Source organism: Bidens hawaiensis, unplaced genomic scaffold, assembly GCF_021521415.1.
Source record: "Bidens hawaiensis isolate Kalapana, Puna unplaced genomic scaffold, B.hawaiensis_p1.1 tig00029986_1, whole genome shotgun sequence".
Lineage (NCBI taxonomy): Eukaryota > Viridiplantae > Streptophyta > Magnoliopsida > Asterales > Asteraceae > Bidens > Bidens hawaiensis.
Genome location: NW_027494990.1, coordinates 28,716 through 43,373, shown reverse-complemented (window position 1 = coordinate 43,373; position 14,658 = coordinate 28,716). Strand labels below are relative to the sequence as shown.

The window sequence follows — 14,658 nt, the reverse complement described above, 5'->3', positions numbered from 1 at the left end:
GAAGATCAGCTAGTTTTTGTGACCGGATTGTAATATTAATGTGCCGGATATTATTGTGATATGCTTTTGAGTAGATCGGAGTTTATTAACGGAATGCAACATTATTATTATTCATCTAACGCCGGTGACTCAAGTGTCGGTAATGGCGGTGTCGGTGGTTGTATTATACACGCTGTCACCAGATACGATACACTCGCCGGCGTAGCTATTAAATACGGCGTTGAGGTAGTGCTTTATTATTATTATTATTATTATTATTATTATTATTATTATTATTTTGTTGAATGAATTTGTAGAGGTTTATGATTTTGTAATATTATTATTACTATCTGATATGTTCATTATCTGTTGTCAATACTTTCCTGTGGATTGTGATAATGTTTATCAATTGCTTTTTAGTAAGGGTGAGGTGTAAACGAGCCAAGCCCGAGCTTGACTAGGCTCAAGCTTGGCTCGTTTTGACTTACGAGAGCCGGAAATGGAGCTCCGCTCGTTTTGAGAACATTTTCTAAAGCTCTAGCTCGGCTCGTGAGTTGTGTTATCAAGCTCGGGCTTGGCTTGGTATATTATTTCATGGTTGTAAAAGTCACACCTCGGCACCTATTACTCAACGAGTAATCCCTGAGTACTTGCAACTCCCAGTCGACCGAGTTGGCAGCACCTAACGACTTCTGTAATATGATTATTTGTTAATTAATCTATCTACATTTTTAATTATTTTTATATATTTTGTTAAAAAAACCCTAAACGAGCCTAAGTTCAGCTCGAGCTCGTGTAGTACCTTAATTGAGCCAAACCTCAACTAGAGCTAGGTTGTGTAGTGTGGAATTAATACATAGAAGTCCAAAAGAGGTAAACTTAGCCTAAATGAGGTTCTCATACAAGGCTTGAGCTCAGGCTCAATGATTAAACGAGCTTTTAATTGAGACTCAGGTTCAGCTCGAGCTCGAAAAAGCTCGGTTTGTTTCGAGCTTTTTGTTGATATGATCTTGAGTAGCTTGCGAGTGGCTTGGCTCGTTTGCACCTCTATTTGTTAGTAATACCAATTTCTATCATAGGTGGCTGACATCAAGAGGATGAATGGCCTTACAACCGATCTACAAATGTTTGCCCTAAAGTCTCTTCAAATACCATTACCAGGGAGGCATCCACCATCTCCCGTAATATCAAATGACTCAAATGGATATCATACTCATGGGTATTTACATTTTTCGTCTTTCTTGTTGATCAATGTTATATTCTTGCTAAATGTGTTACGTGCTTACATAGATTCTTTATCATGGTTGCATATTCTTGCAGACAAACAAGCTCCCAGACAACACCACCACCCAACCGTATATATACGGATTCCTTTAGTCCAATTAAACCACTGAAATTATCATCTTCACCTCAAAGAAACATCTCATCATCCATCACTTCCTTAAGAGACTATTACGGTCTCCCATCGTATAACCAGAAACGTGTCGGGGAAGGCTTTGAAATGACTAATACGCCCCTTGGTCTTCACAGGAAGTCAAAAAGTGAAGCTAACGGGTTTTCCAAGATTTCTAAAACAGATAAAGTTCCTGCTGGTGCTGATAAAAGCATTGAAAAGTTGGTAAGAAGGCGTAAATCAGAAGTGGACCTTAACAACTGCACCCCAGAAGACTTCTCAGCATTTCAGCCTAATATGGCTAACCATACAACTACTGAACTCGAACCAGGTGCACCCGACATGCTTCCATTAGGATTAAGTTCCAAAGATTCATCGGTGGTTCAGGGTTTTAGTGGGGTGAGGAAGTCTTCAAGTGCACCAACGTTTTTACCATCAGAGACTAATAATAATAGTAATAATAATAATAATACCAGCCCGGTTACATCGTCAATTTGGCCAGTTTCTTGGTTAAATTTTACTGCTGATCTTCAAGCCATGTCTATAGCAGCCATAGCAAGTCCACTATTTGATGGGCTGCCAAAGCCAACAAGCGGACGGAAGAACAAGACGGCTCGTGATTAGTAAATTTTCTTTGTTCTTTATTTTTTTGTCTCTATTTATATTGAATTATGATTATATCTGTCTTCCACGCTCTCGGATTGGTGTCATTTTGAGAAACTAGAAAGAACTGGTGATAGGAAATAAAAGAATTTGTAGCACCATTGTAATTTTTGGCACTTAAAAGAGTAGCAGTAGTTGAAGGTTGAATATATATATATTCTTTTGGCACTAATTGAGTCTTTTAAATTAGTGGTTGTGTCGGCCTGCACTTGACCAAACACCAACCATGAAGCAGTATAGCATGAGGCGCACAAACCAGTTTCAAACCCTAAACCGGTTCGGTTTGGTCAACAAAAGTCAAAACCAGTTTATGATAAGTTTCATTCGGGTTTAAACCGGTTTCTTGATTGGTTTACGATAGGGGTTTTGGTTTGGGTTACGATCGGTTTTTGGCCGGTTTTAGTTCGGTTAACCGGTTTGAAACCGTTTCGGTAGAGAGAACTACAAACTGGTTCCAAACCTTCAAGTTCAATCAGTTCTAAACCAGTTTCTACATAATCGGTTTTAAATTGGTTTGGTTTCAGTTCGATTTTCGGGTCGATTCGGTTTTTTCCCCCACCTCCATACTAAGTTACTAGCATTATAAGCTCATCTTACCATCTAAACTGATAGTGGCCCAAAAGAAACCCAGTCCACTAGTTCTACCAACAAACATATTTCATTGTACATACTGATCTGTGCCGGTAAGGCGGTAACCAAAGGCATTTATATGTTAGGCGGTAACCAAAGGCATTGATATGTTTTCATTGTACATACTGATCTGTGCCGGTAAGGCGGTAACCAAAGGCATTGATATGTTAACTTGAATACATCATCATCATCATCATCATCATCATCATCATCGTACTCAGTATATCCCACCAATAGCAAAGCTATGGTAGGTCTGAGGAGGGTAAGATGTAGACAGCCTTACCTCTACCCCGTAGGAATAGAGAGGCTGCTTCCGGTGAGACCTCCAGCTCGATGGTAGTTTTGCATCAAGCCTTGGACATAAGGCACATAACACTCAACCATTGGGACACCGGCCGATTGGTGCATGTACCCTTGTCTTTCGGCTATCAACGCTACCACATGATGCCTGATTAACCTTCCGCCACTTTTAACGTTATTTTCACGAGATTAGTAAAATAACGTCAAAATTAGTGCAATTTCACTTTAGCCCACCTGAGGGTTCACACATATACACATTATGCGCGCACCCAAGCAGGGCATAGTTAACTTGAGTACAAGCATTTAAAATAAAACGGTCCAAATTTATAGTTGATATGGTACAATCCTTAATGACCAGTGCGTATGGTACAATCCTTAACTTCATTGTACATACTGATCTGTGCCGGTAAGGCGGTAACCAAAGGCATTTATATGTTAGGCGGTAACCAAAGGCATTGATATGTTTTCATTGTACATACTGATCTGTGCCGGTAAGGCGGTAACCAAAGGCATTGATATGTTAACTTGAATACAAGCATTTAAAATAAAACGGTCCAAATTTATAGTTGATATGGTACAATCCTTAATGACCAGTGCGTAGATCGTTTACAAATCCAATCTTTACGGCTCACGTGCGTATCCGACGATGTTTAGTGTTGTAGTTTTCAGATGCCCAACCAATACCTTTTTGTCAGTTCACGTCATCAAAATTTTAAAAATGTAAGCTTTATGATTAAAAAAATACATACACCAGTAAGTACATAAATCATCTCCGGATTTAACTCATGCTAAAAGTACACTTCAAAGTCCTATAAGCAATGCTAATTTTTCGAGTTAGAATATAAAATTGCGACATTTCATAAAGCTATCATGACAATTTAGACGCACAACCTACAGAGTGATCAATTCTTCGACATGTAGTTCAACGAAAACCAAAGTAGTCGATAATCAAACCGTCCAACAGGCAACTAAAAACTACCACACAGAAGAGTTCAACTGTCTTTGACATTTAATACAAAAACCGAAGTTTAACCGCCCAACATCACCAAAACAAGATTATAGATGATAAAAGAAGAATTATTGTGTCGTTCTTGAATTCATTTACAAGGGTTTCACAAACAATCACAAGTCGGGTTGCTCACTAAATACATCATAAATTCGATATACTTGAACTTACTTTCTCCGTGGTACCCCATATATGTATGATACTTTCTTCGCTTTTACAAAATTACAAGTTGTGCAGAACCTGCATTAAGATTTAATAATCAAGTTCACTGTTAACATGCTGGCCCATCACCGCCATCATCTCTAGAAGAGATAATTTCGACCCTTCTATAGATAAATGACTATATTTTATCTCAAACAAGTCAAATGTGTAAATCTTAAAAGATCAAATGGAAATGCTTGTAAATATTGTTTTCGTAATCAAACGAGCATATCAACTGTTTTTAGATTTTGAGTCGAAGACTAAAGTTTGAGGTTCAACCTGTTGGAAGTAATTTCAGACATCAAGTCACAAGTCGGTGAACTTGAGGGACCAATCTTGACAAGTAGGTCATAGTGGTTATGTTTCCTAATTGTATTGTAATTATATTTGGTAATGTCTTGGCTAGCAAGTTAAGTTAGACTATATAAACATGTCATGGTTTGACATTATAGAATAAGTGGTGGTGTGAGATGCAACCGAGTTAGGGTTCATCCAAGAGGCACACACGAGATATAACCGAGTTAGAGTTCATCTAGATGTAACCAAGTTAGGGTTCATCAAGAGTCAAACCGAGTTAGGGTTTGAGAGTTTGTAATCAGTTTTTGGAGTCATATTTTCTGATTGATAATAAACGAGTGTTATTCGTTTTATTCGTGTGTTGATTATCGATACGGGACTTGACAACCTTGACCTGTTTGACCAGCATTAAAAAGTACTACTACCCGATTCGGTCACCATTCACCAACCCATTTTATCACATCCATTAGTCTCCATAACTCCAATTTCAGTGTGCAACTTTAAACACCCCAACCAACTAATAAAATCAAACTAACAAACCATAGCGTTTATGTTTTGCATACCATGAAATCATCCAAGATACTTTAGCAAGACTCCATCGTTTCCTAGCACGAATCCTTGTTTGTCATTGATAAACCTGCAAGAGATAGGTAAGATGAGGATCAACTTCAAAGATGTATATTGTAACAGATGATCGAGTTAAATAAACTCAAGAATCATCATGTGTAAGATCAAAAAAGAGACTAAAAACTTACTTTACTGAGTAAAGATTGGCGGCAATATTATCAGCAGCTTTGTCACGACTCCATGACTTTCCACTATTCGTAGTTTTCAAAAGAACACCACTTCCTCCAGCGGCCCAAGCTTCTTCCTGTACATTCATATCACCATAAAACACATTTTCAAAACATAAAATTTGCTCAAATTAGCTGTCAAATGCCATGTATGCAAATTAAACAAAAAAAAAGTAAACAAATGGATATTACCTTTGATCTATAACCAACATCAAGAATACCAAAGCCACGACTTTGTACTGGAATTTCTTCAAACTCCTCGGTTATCTGGAGGATGAAAGCTAAGGTTACTAAACAAAATATCAATAGCAAGAACAAGGGCATTATTGAACTTTTACATACCCCAGTGCCTTTGCTGAGATAAAGACCGCCACCACGTACAAGCAGCCATAGTCCACCATCTGCTCTCCAACCCATGTTTTGGATTCTTCTTGCAACCGCCCTATTATGGGGTTGCCAGTATGGCTACAATTATAAAAACTTAGGACTAGTAAGAGGGTAAAACGATCATTTAATGAAACATCGAGAAAATGACTAACCTGCCCAGGTTCCCAAGTGAGGTAAAAGTTACCCCTACTGGAAACAGCAACATAATTTCCTTCAGGTGACCGATTAACGGTGTTGAAAGTGCCTGTGTAGTAACTAGCACCACTAATACCACTAGAAACTGTTCTGCAGTTGAAACAGAGTTTTGAACTGTTAGTTTGACCAAGATAATACAACATCTGTTGACTTTATTTGATGGTTAAAAACCAAGTAATAATATTGTTAACTAATCATTCTTATGAATAATAGATCACCTGTTAAGAGTAGCTGAAACAGTTTCTTGTACTGCAGCCTTCCAGTTGTAACCTCTGTTGGCTGTAACATATATTGCACCTTCATCAGTTACCATCTCTGCACTGTTTTCTCCGGTTGCCTTTATATACACCTGCAAATTAGTACCCAAAAAAATATTGGAACTTATCTGTACAAAGTTACAATATTGCCATCCTTGCTTCAAGAATCAAGATGAATGATAGTAACAGGTCAAATATATCAAAAGTCAAACCAAAGTGGAATAGCAAAGGTCTTACCATGTCTCCTGGGAGTTCAGCACTTAACGGTATACGCTCCCAACTGTCACCAGAGTCTGCGGTATGCAACAGAATTGCTGGTTTTCCAACAATCCATCCTTCTTTCCCCTTAAAACTTATAGAATTAAACCTGTAATTAAAATCTTCATCCTCAGCTGAAGATATTGAGCGGGACACCCATGTGTTGCCCCCGTCTTTCGTCTCTAAAAGAGTCTGTCTTGTCCCCAACAGAAAACCTACAACAAACAGCATCCAAATGCCCTCAAAAAAGAACCCAAACAAAAACTTTGATCATCATAAATTTTGTTTACAAAACTTTTATGCAACTGTGTAATGATCACCATTAGAGTCGACCTGATATTAACTGATGGATTGCATCATTTCATGTTATTTTGATCAAGAAACCAAGATTGATTGTCAATTTGGGTAATAGTTTGACAATTTAAGTTAGTTAATTTCGTAAAACTGAACAAAATACTGTAGTTGATGTAATTACAAGAACAAAAACATGTGATCAAATACTAAAAAGTGAAATGCTGTTACTAATCATCTTCTTCCAAATAATTTCATAACATGAATCTGAAAAATCCAAACCTGTGCAAAATCTCATATATTAGCTTCGATAACTAGAAGATATTATCCCCATTGCAATCATATAAATAAATAGTTAGGACTGCCAATGAACAGAACGTTCATGAACTGTTCGATGGGAAGTTCACTCATTAACATTTAACAGGAACAAATTTTTTTGTTCATTTAACTAAACAAATGAACATGAGCACACATTTTGTTCATTCGTTTAAATCCTAACGCATATATTTGGATAAAAATTAACATAAAAATGTGCCCGTTCGTCGTTTGGTAGAATTACGACGGTTATATTGAATCATTGATGCAAATTTTCACCACTATTTTAGATGTGCTTTTGGATGAATTGTGACGTAGTGTTTATTAATTTACGATTGCTTATGTTTGGTGAATTATTCGTGAAATGTTCGCTCAGGTTTTAAACACGAAAAAAGATGTTTAATTATATTATGCTCGTGTTCTGTTGAAGTTAAACTATTTTCGTATTGGCTCCATTTGTTTAGGCCTAAAATAATAATAATAATAATAATAATAATAATAGTTGATAAATGCAAACCATGTAACGGATCGTCAGGAACAAAGGCGATATCCAGAAGTACGACACCGGGATCAATCGGAAGCAAAACTCGTTCCCATTCCGAAAGCGAGTCAGCTTTCGCAACTGATGACGTCACACTATCCAATCCGGAAACTGAAAGCACGGCGGCAGTGTCGACAATGAAGTCACGGCGGTTGAGCGCAGAAGCTTTAATAGTGTTGTTAAGGGTTCGAGGAGGTTGTTGTTGTTGTTGGAAGGTTCTAGAGTGACGGTAATTGAAGAGTGAATTTGGAAGAGACGAAGGGTTTAGAATGAATTTGGTAGTCGCCATTTGCGTATGGTTTCAGTTAGTTACTTGCTTCTTTTTGGAGTCTCTGCTTGCTGCCACGTCGTCTTATCCAGAAGCAGGTATCGAATTTTCGGGAGAGATTGTGTGGATAGAGTTTTCTCTCTCTTGGACTTTGATGTACTAATTTCACACTGCATGGTTGAGCTTGAGCCGATGGAGCTTTGGCTCGTTTAAGGTACTATAAGAGCTCGAGCCGATGGAGCTTTTGCCCGTTTAAGATACAAGAGCTCGAGTCGAGCTTAGACTTGTTAAAGGTTTTTCTCAAAACATATAAAAATTATTAAAGTGTATATAAACTGACTAATAAATGGTAAACGAGCCCGAACCAAGCTCAAGCTCTCATAAGTCAAAACAAGCCAAACCCTAGCCTAGTCGAGCTCGGCTCTTTACCCCTAGTGGATGGGTTAATGTACAAAAAAATAGCCTTGGGTCCCCTTTATGACATTTAACCTTTCGATACACTAATCATTAATCCCACCTCATTGTTTATTTGATTAAAAGAAATATGTTTCTATGTTGAAATCATGAAAATACATTATACAATATGAAATATGTACAATAAGAGTATGCATGATTTGGCATCACATTTGAAAAAAAGTGCATAGCATAATATTAACACCTTATAAATGTAATAATACATATGTTTTACGAATAGCCAAAAAGGAAAAACATTAAGTGAAACACACATTCTCAAACAACAAAACAACTGGTAATGAAGGCAGCTATCAGTACACAAAACCATGAAGCAGTCTAATACTTAACCTGCATCACCTTTAAAAGAGGGACAGAAGACACAGCAAAAAGATTAGATCAAAAAGCATACAATGAATCTCTTTCGCTTTGTAAGATAACGAAGTTGAAGAAACATACCTAAGGCTGCTTGAAATGAAGGCGCCACTCGTCGATAAACCCCATCTTTTTAGGATCCATGTTTGGCAGTTCACGCGTTTCAAGTGTTTTTATGATATCAGTGGTCCGTCCAAAAAGCTTGATTTCATACATAACACTATCCTCTAGTTTCTTTGTTGCACTTTCATGACATCTCATTATTATGACTCTAGGTATGTTGGTGAGACAAGCAGCTAATATGTCTGCGATCATGTAGTATAGCCGCGCGAAGAACTCATCTTCAACAATCTCCAAGGCGTGGCTTGCATATCTAGCACGATCGTTTGTGTAACTCGATACATTGAGTTGGCAGCTATTACCTTGCTAGGAAGGTTCTTCTCCACCGGTTCCCTATTGGTACTTATGTTGAATTCAGTCACTATATCCTTCGCTATACGAGCAAACGAATTAATAATCTCTATTGGTGTTTTTCCCTCATAACCACTTCTTTTTAAACTCATACCCAACCACTTACAGTTGGCTTCAACCTCATGCCATAACATCTCGGTTGCCCTTCTGATATTTACGTACACAGATTCCCTATTTAGGCTTTCCTCCACATAATGAGTGAAGAAAAGACCTTCACCAACGCTTTTGACCAAGTTATCAACTACGGCCTTATCAATATTCGGGATAGCCATGGCAATGCATGTTAAGCTTATTATTGGTAAGCTCCAGCTGTTAACAAGTTCAACAAGAAGTAGAGAATGAATTTGATCATTGTCAAACGTCTCTACTCCCTCAAATGCTACAGATTTTTCAACAAGATTCCGAAGATTATTATACGGTTTAAAATATTGATGAACAGATATCCATGCATTCATAGAATCTAAAAATCTTTTGTATGAATACTTGGTAACCTGCACATTATCTTCGAGTGACAAAACATAATTGCTAAGGTCTTCCCCTACATTTTCACTACTTGAGGCAGTGTGTGGAGTAAACAACAATGCTTTCATTGACTTGAAATAATATGAGCAATATGTGACAGAGATAATAACCACAACAGGAATGAGCTCAATTATTTTGCATAGTACTACAATTGCCTTTTGAAAGCCAATGCAAACCCTTAAAATGTTGTTATTCAACCTATAATTAATTCCATCTATCGATAACGATGCCGAAGAATATTCTCTCCACTCGCACAACTGTTGAGTCCAATACTTGTCTACTTTCAACACTGAAAAATGGTTTATGCTCCTATTAGCAGACAATTTGAAGCTCAAAACTGCAAAACATCTATATATTGAGCCAATAGCACCCCCCACAACTCCAACGCATTGGGCGACGCAAATTCCAGAAACCACCTTATACACGGATTTCTCGTTTCTTTGCAACGCATGCCACGACAAAGATATGTAGACGATCATATTAATTGCACAAATTACACCGGATGCAGAGGATAATGGAGTAGTAGCCAGCACAAATTGAGGGCAACTAGTCATTGCCATGATCCAGTGTCTTCTCACAAATTGTCTTAGCTCCTCAACATTATATAATATGAAATTTTCTTGTAGATTATGTTCATCAATCAAAGTGGCTTTGTACTTGAGTTCTAAGACTTTTTTTAATGATGGAACTGCTATAGCTATTGAAATGTATATTATTAACAGGAAGAGTAGCATACCCATATAGATGTATGCAGCCATCAATGGAGTCATAGAGAACGGGTGGTGAAAAGACGTGTGCGTAATAACTTGAGTCCCAATCTGAATGCCAACATTGATAACTATCGTGATAACAAGAATGAATAACGCGGTCACATTTGCCCGAAGTGAATTGCTGCTATCCATACCTGCCAAAGAAGGCATTATTAAGTTAGAGATGATCATGCACAAAAACCCCAAGCTTCCGACCTTGACAACTTGGTCAAGCTCATCTGGCATTGGAGTAGTCAAATCCATAGGCAGTTTCATAGCCACTGCCATCAAGGTGAGAGAAGCAGCATTCAGTGAAAAGAATTGTGTTGGAACCCAAAATCTCTTCATAAAGATGCCAACAATTATGTCGAACAGTATCAAAGTACCGCACAGCTCTGATGCCATTGCGATGTACAGCCCAATTAACCACATGGGCTGACTATACTTAGCCTCTGTTGCCGACTCCAGTTCTAAAGTTTCCATTTTACGGCAAACACCCAAAAGAGAAGAGACATTGACGTTGGTGAAGTTTAGAACAGGAAGTGTCTGGTTTTTCTGTAACTCGATGCTTCTACAAAACTCACTACTCATGTTTTGATTAATTAATTTTGGACAATCATCATCATCGTACTCAGTATATCCCACCAATAGCAAAGCTATAGTTTATAAGATAGATATATACTCTTTTATAACATTAACATCCGGCCTGTTGTTCAAATGTACAAGAAACTTCAACGATGTTGCTAATACGTATATTATTATTAATGAAGTTAAGTTGACATGACCACCTGCAATTGCATCATACACATCATAACATCTATATCTATAAATCTATAATATCTACTTTCCCGCCTCTCTCTCTCTCTCTCTCCAGCCTTTTTTTCTCATATTAAATATTGTATAGTTTTTGAGAAATATTTTGACAAATATATGATATGTTAATTAAAAAAAAAAACAGACTGATGACTACTAGTTTACACCCCTAAGAGCATTCTCATCCAATCCCTCATATTATGTGAGAGGTGTTTTAATAATTTAGAGAGTGATTCAGGGTGTTGTGAGTGAAAGAGTTTTATATTTTAGAAAAAGTAGTGATTTTTCTGTATATTTGAAAAGTTACTGTTTATCCCCTATAATTTTTTAATATATTTTGAAAATGATTGTGAGTGAAGGAAAGAGAAAAGGTAATGATAAAAGGTATAAAAAGTATTATTTAATTGAAATAGAGAGAGAAAATAAAATAAATTTTAGTGTAATTTTTGGTTTGAAGATAGGGAGTGAGATGAGAATGCTCTAATGACTAGAAACCGGACATGTTATCCGTCTTCATTTGTTGAAAATTGGTTAATGGTTCAGTCCGGTCATAAAACGACAAAAAGAAGAAAATCTAGTAAACTGATAATATAGAGTCGCATCTGGCAACAATGACAAAGTTTGGATGAAAACGTTTCATAAACACGGGTGGCTTGGCTCAATACGTATAAAAAGTTTTATAAACACGGGTGGCTGGACTCAAAATTTCCATACGAAAACAAGTAAATTGAAACTACGTATAAAACTTTCTAGGCTTTTTTACAATCTTATAAAAATAGTTAAAATTTAGCTGCGTAAAAAATAGAAACGAAACTGAAGTAGGAAGAACTAAAAAAAAGTTATAAGATCGAAAACCCGGTTAGCCATGTGAGAGGCAACTTAAAAAGAAAAATTCATGAAATTGAACCAACGCCGCTTATCCCACTCAAGAAATGATCTTTTGCTTCTATGTTTTACCCAAAGGAATGACGCCTTTGATCTCGCTTTTTTTAAACGACTCTCTCTATTTGTGAATGAATATATCTATTTTAGTTATCATTATTTTTTTAATAAAAAAAATATGAGAGAAAATGATTAACTTCTAGAATTGAGAATATTTGTTTTTTACTTTAGAAAAGAAAATGACCTATAATCACGATAAACCAAAACAAAAATTATTTCTTCTAAAACCATTTTCTTTATTATTTTTCTTCCTGTTTTGAAAAAAAAAATTTCTACATCACAAGATAAAGACGATGAGTTCGTCTTATTTACAGTCCCACGACACGTTTCAGTAGCTTTTGTGACTGGATACCAAAACATGTGTTTATGGTTTGTGGAGTCGATCTGGATAGTATTTACAGTCCCACTGTCCGTTTCAATATTATTATTTTTCTATTGTTGTAAGTTGTAACATGGTGCTTGAGTATCAAGTATTAATTCCAGCCAAGCAGCCACTTACGAGGATCATGCAACAAAAATAATTGTATAAGATGTAAGACCAAACCCAATGAGACACTTGAAGGATGCATTTGGGTGACACTACAACTCTACAAGAAATGTGACTATTAGTGGTGACACAATTAGCGGGCGACATTAAAAAGTCGTCGTTAATGACCTAAAATGATGCGTTGGGGGAAAGCTGCATGTAGAGGAAACGCACTGCGAGACATTTTGTAGTATATGGTGGGTCCTAGGTAGCAAAGTGCAACATCCCGAAAATTTCCAACTTAAGATTTTGTCAAAAATGCCAATTTCCATAGTCTAGGGACTTAAAATGATAATTCTGAATATTAGACACATCGCGCTATGCGATGAGAAAATCATAGACCAATCGCGATACACGATGGATCCTCACAAATATCGATACTCGGGCGATGTCGCGCTACGCGATGGCCAAACCCATTGGATCATCGCGTTACGCATGACCTTGTTAAGTAACCGGGTATACGTGTCTAACCATGTGGCACGTTTTGACAGTCCACGTGGTGGGCCCAACAAAATTATGGCGTCGCGTATCGCGAAGGCCGTGGGCTGGCTCCATCGCGTTACGCGATGGGAGCCAAAGTTTGGCTATAGAAGGGGGAGGGGGTTACGGGCTTGAGCCATTCTCACCCCAAATTCACCTTCTAAAACACACATAGCCGAGGGAAGCGTGCCCAATCGTTACGAAAAACCGACACCCTGTTATCTCAAAGTTCGTGAAAGTATCGAAGTTCCGAAGCCTTATTGATTATCCAAGCGTTTTATTATTCTTCTAATACCAAGACCATGCCAACAAGTTGCCACTCGTTTTCTTATTATTATCATTCCCAAGTGTCCGCCAAGGTAAAAGCTATGTTAAGTATTTTTAAGTTAAATTATAAATGGCTTAAACTCAGTCAAGGCTATGACCTTTAACCTTGAAAAATAGTTTTAACACAATATCAACAAAAAAAGAACACAATATATCACAACGTCTGACAAAATATAGCACAATGTTGAATAATATAGAACAATGTCAACAAAAAAGACACAATCAATGATAAAAATAAACAAAAAACACAATGATCTTTTTTCCTTAACATTTTTTTCAACAAGGAAGATGGAGAAAACATTTTTGTTTTCTTTTTTACTTTTTTCGGGTTTTATTTTATTTTGAGTTATGATTTTTTTATTAACTTTTTTATTATTTTTTTGAAAGGTTTTTTTTACACAAATCTTTCTCATCCTTCTCAGTTTTGTCCCTCTTTGTAGAATAACCCGACCCTAATTAAGTTACATTTATTACAATTTTTCTTTTTAGATACTAAGGATTCAATAACTATATTAATTTTTCATAAATTTCGTATTCATAACTCGTATAAATTTTTAAGTTTAGTGTTGAAAATTAGAGTATTACAGTTTCTTTAGTAAATCTTTGTAGTTTTCGCCATTGATCTCCCTCCGAGAGCAACCTATTGAGTATTCTTGGTGGTTCTTCACACGGGTTATCTCGGGGACCAACCAGCAATACAACTATTGTCATATTTGTGAAAGAATTCTTTGGCCATGTCAGATAATGACATGACTGTTTTTGTTCAACTTCCGAGCTTAAGCAACATTAAAGGACCGTAGCGTTTAGAGAATGCGGCTAGAGAGCAATGGGGTTGATGAGTTTTAAGAGGTTCCCTATGATTGGAAAAGGGTAAGGCCTCACTGGAAGCCAGGGGTTGCGACGACGGAGATGGTGAAAAACATAGATGTAAGTTAAAAAGGAAAGGTAGCACAAGAAAGAAGATTGCATTATCCATGTTTTTGCAAGAGTATATTATACACAGTGAAATTGCTTTTCCAACTTTTCTAATTAACACTTAGAGAATATATAGCAAACTACATGTAACATTCATAATGAAAACAACCAAGAAAACAAATAAGGACCCATTAACCAACTAACCTTACTATATAAACTTTGTGCATACACGTAAAAGGAAATAAATTAATTTTTAACAACTCACGTTATTTTTAACAACTCACGTATTCTGCAACCCGTTACGAACTTGAAT

The 14,658-nt window shown here is 36.8% G+C and overlaps 3 protein-coding genes across 3 annotated transcripts; 1 reads left to right on the top strand and 2 right to left on the bottom strand.

The window, feature by feature from the left end:
- Window positions 1–74: 74 nt before the first annotated feature.
- Window positions 75–2,408, top strand: LOC143579809 (uncharacterized; the record flags this gene model as incomplete). Its single annotated transcript, XM_077063005.1, has 3 exons — window positions 75–225; window positions 1,059–1,198; window positions 1,300–2,408. Coding segments are annotated over 3 exons (988 nt in total), but the record flags the coding sequence as incomplete, so codon positions are not given.
- A 1,599-nt stretch (window positions 2,409–4,007) lies between these two features.
- LOC143579813 (photosystem II stability/assembly factor HCF136, chloroplastic-like) lies at window positions 4,008–7,893 on the bottom strand. The gene is made up of 9 exons (XM_077063007.1): window positions 7,484–7,893; window positions 6,340–6,575; window positions 6,064–6,194; window positions 5,803–5,935; window positions 5,606–5,728; window positions 5,456–5,530; window positions 5,225–5,340; window positions 5,033–5,106; window positions 4,008–4,211 (listed from the first exon to the last, which is right to left on the bottom strand). The coding sequence occupies exons 1-8, from the start codon at window positions 7,794–7,796 to the stop codon at window positions 5,040–5,042; spliced, it is 1,194 nt and encodes a 397-aa protein (XP_076919122.1). The 5' UTR covers window positions 7,797–7,893; the 3' UTR covers window positions 4,008–4,211; window positions 5,033–5,039.
- Window positions 7,894–8,911: 1,018 nt separating this feature from the next.
- On the bottom strand, window positions 8,912–10,933 carry LOC143579808 (uncharacterized). Its single transcript, XM_077063004.1, has one exon. The coding sequence runs from the start codon at window positions 10,931–10,933 to the stop codon at window positions 8,912–8,914; it is 2,022 nt and encodes a 673-aa protein (XP_076919119.1).
- Between the last annotated feature and the right edge of the window lie 3,725 nt (window positions 10,934–14,658).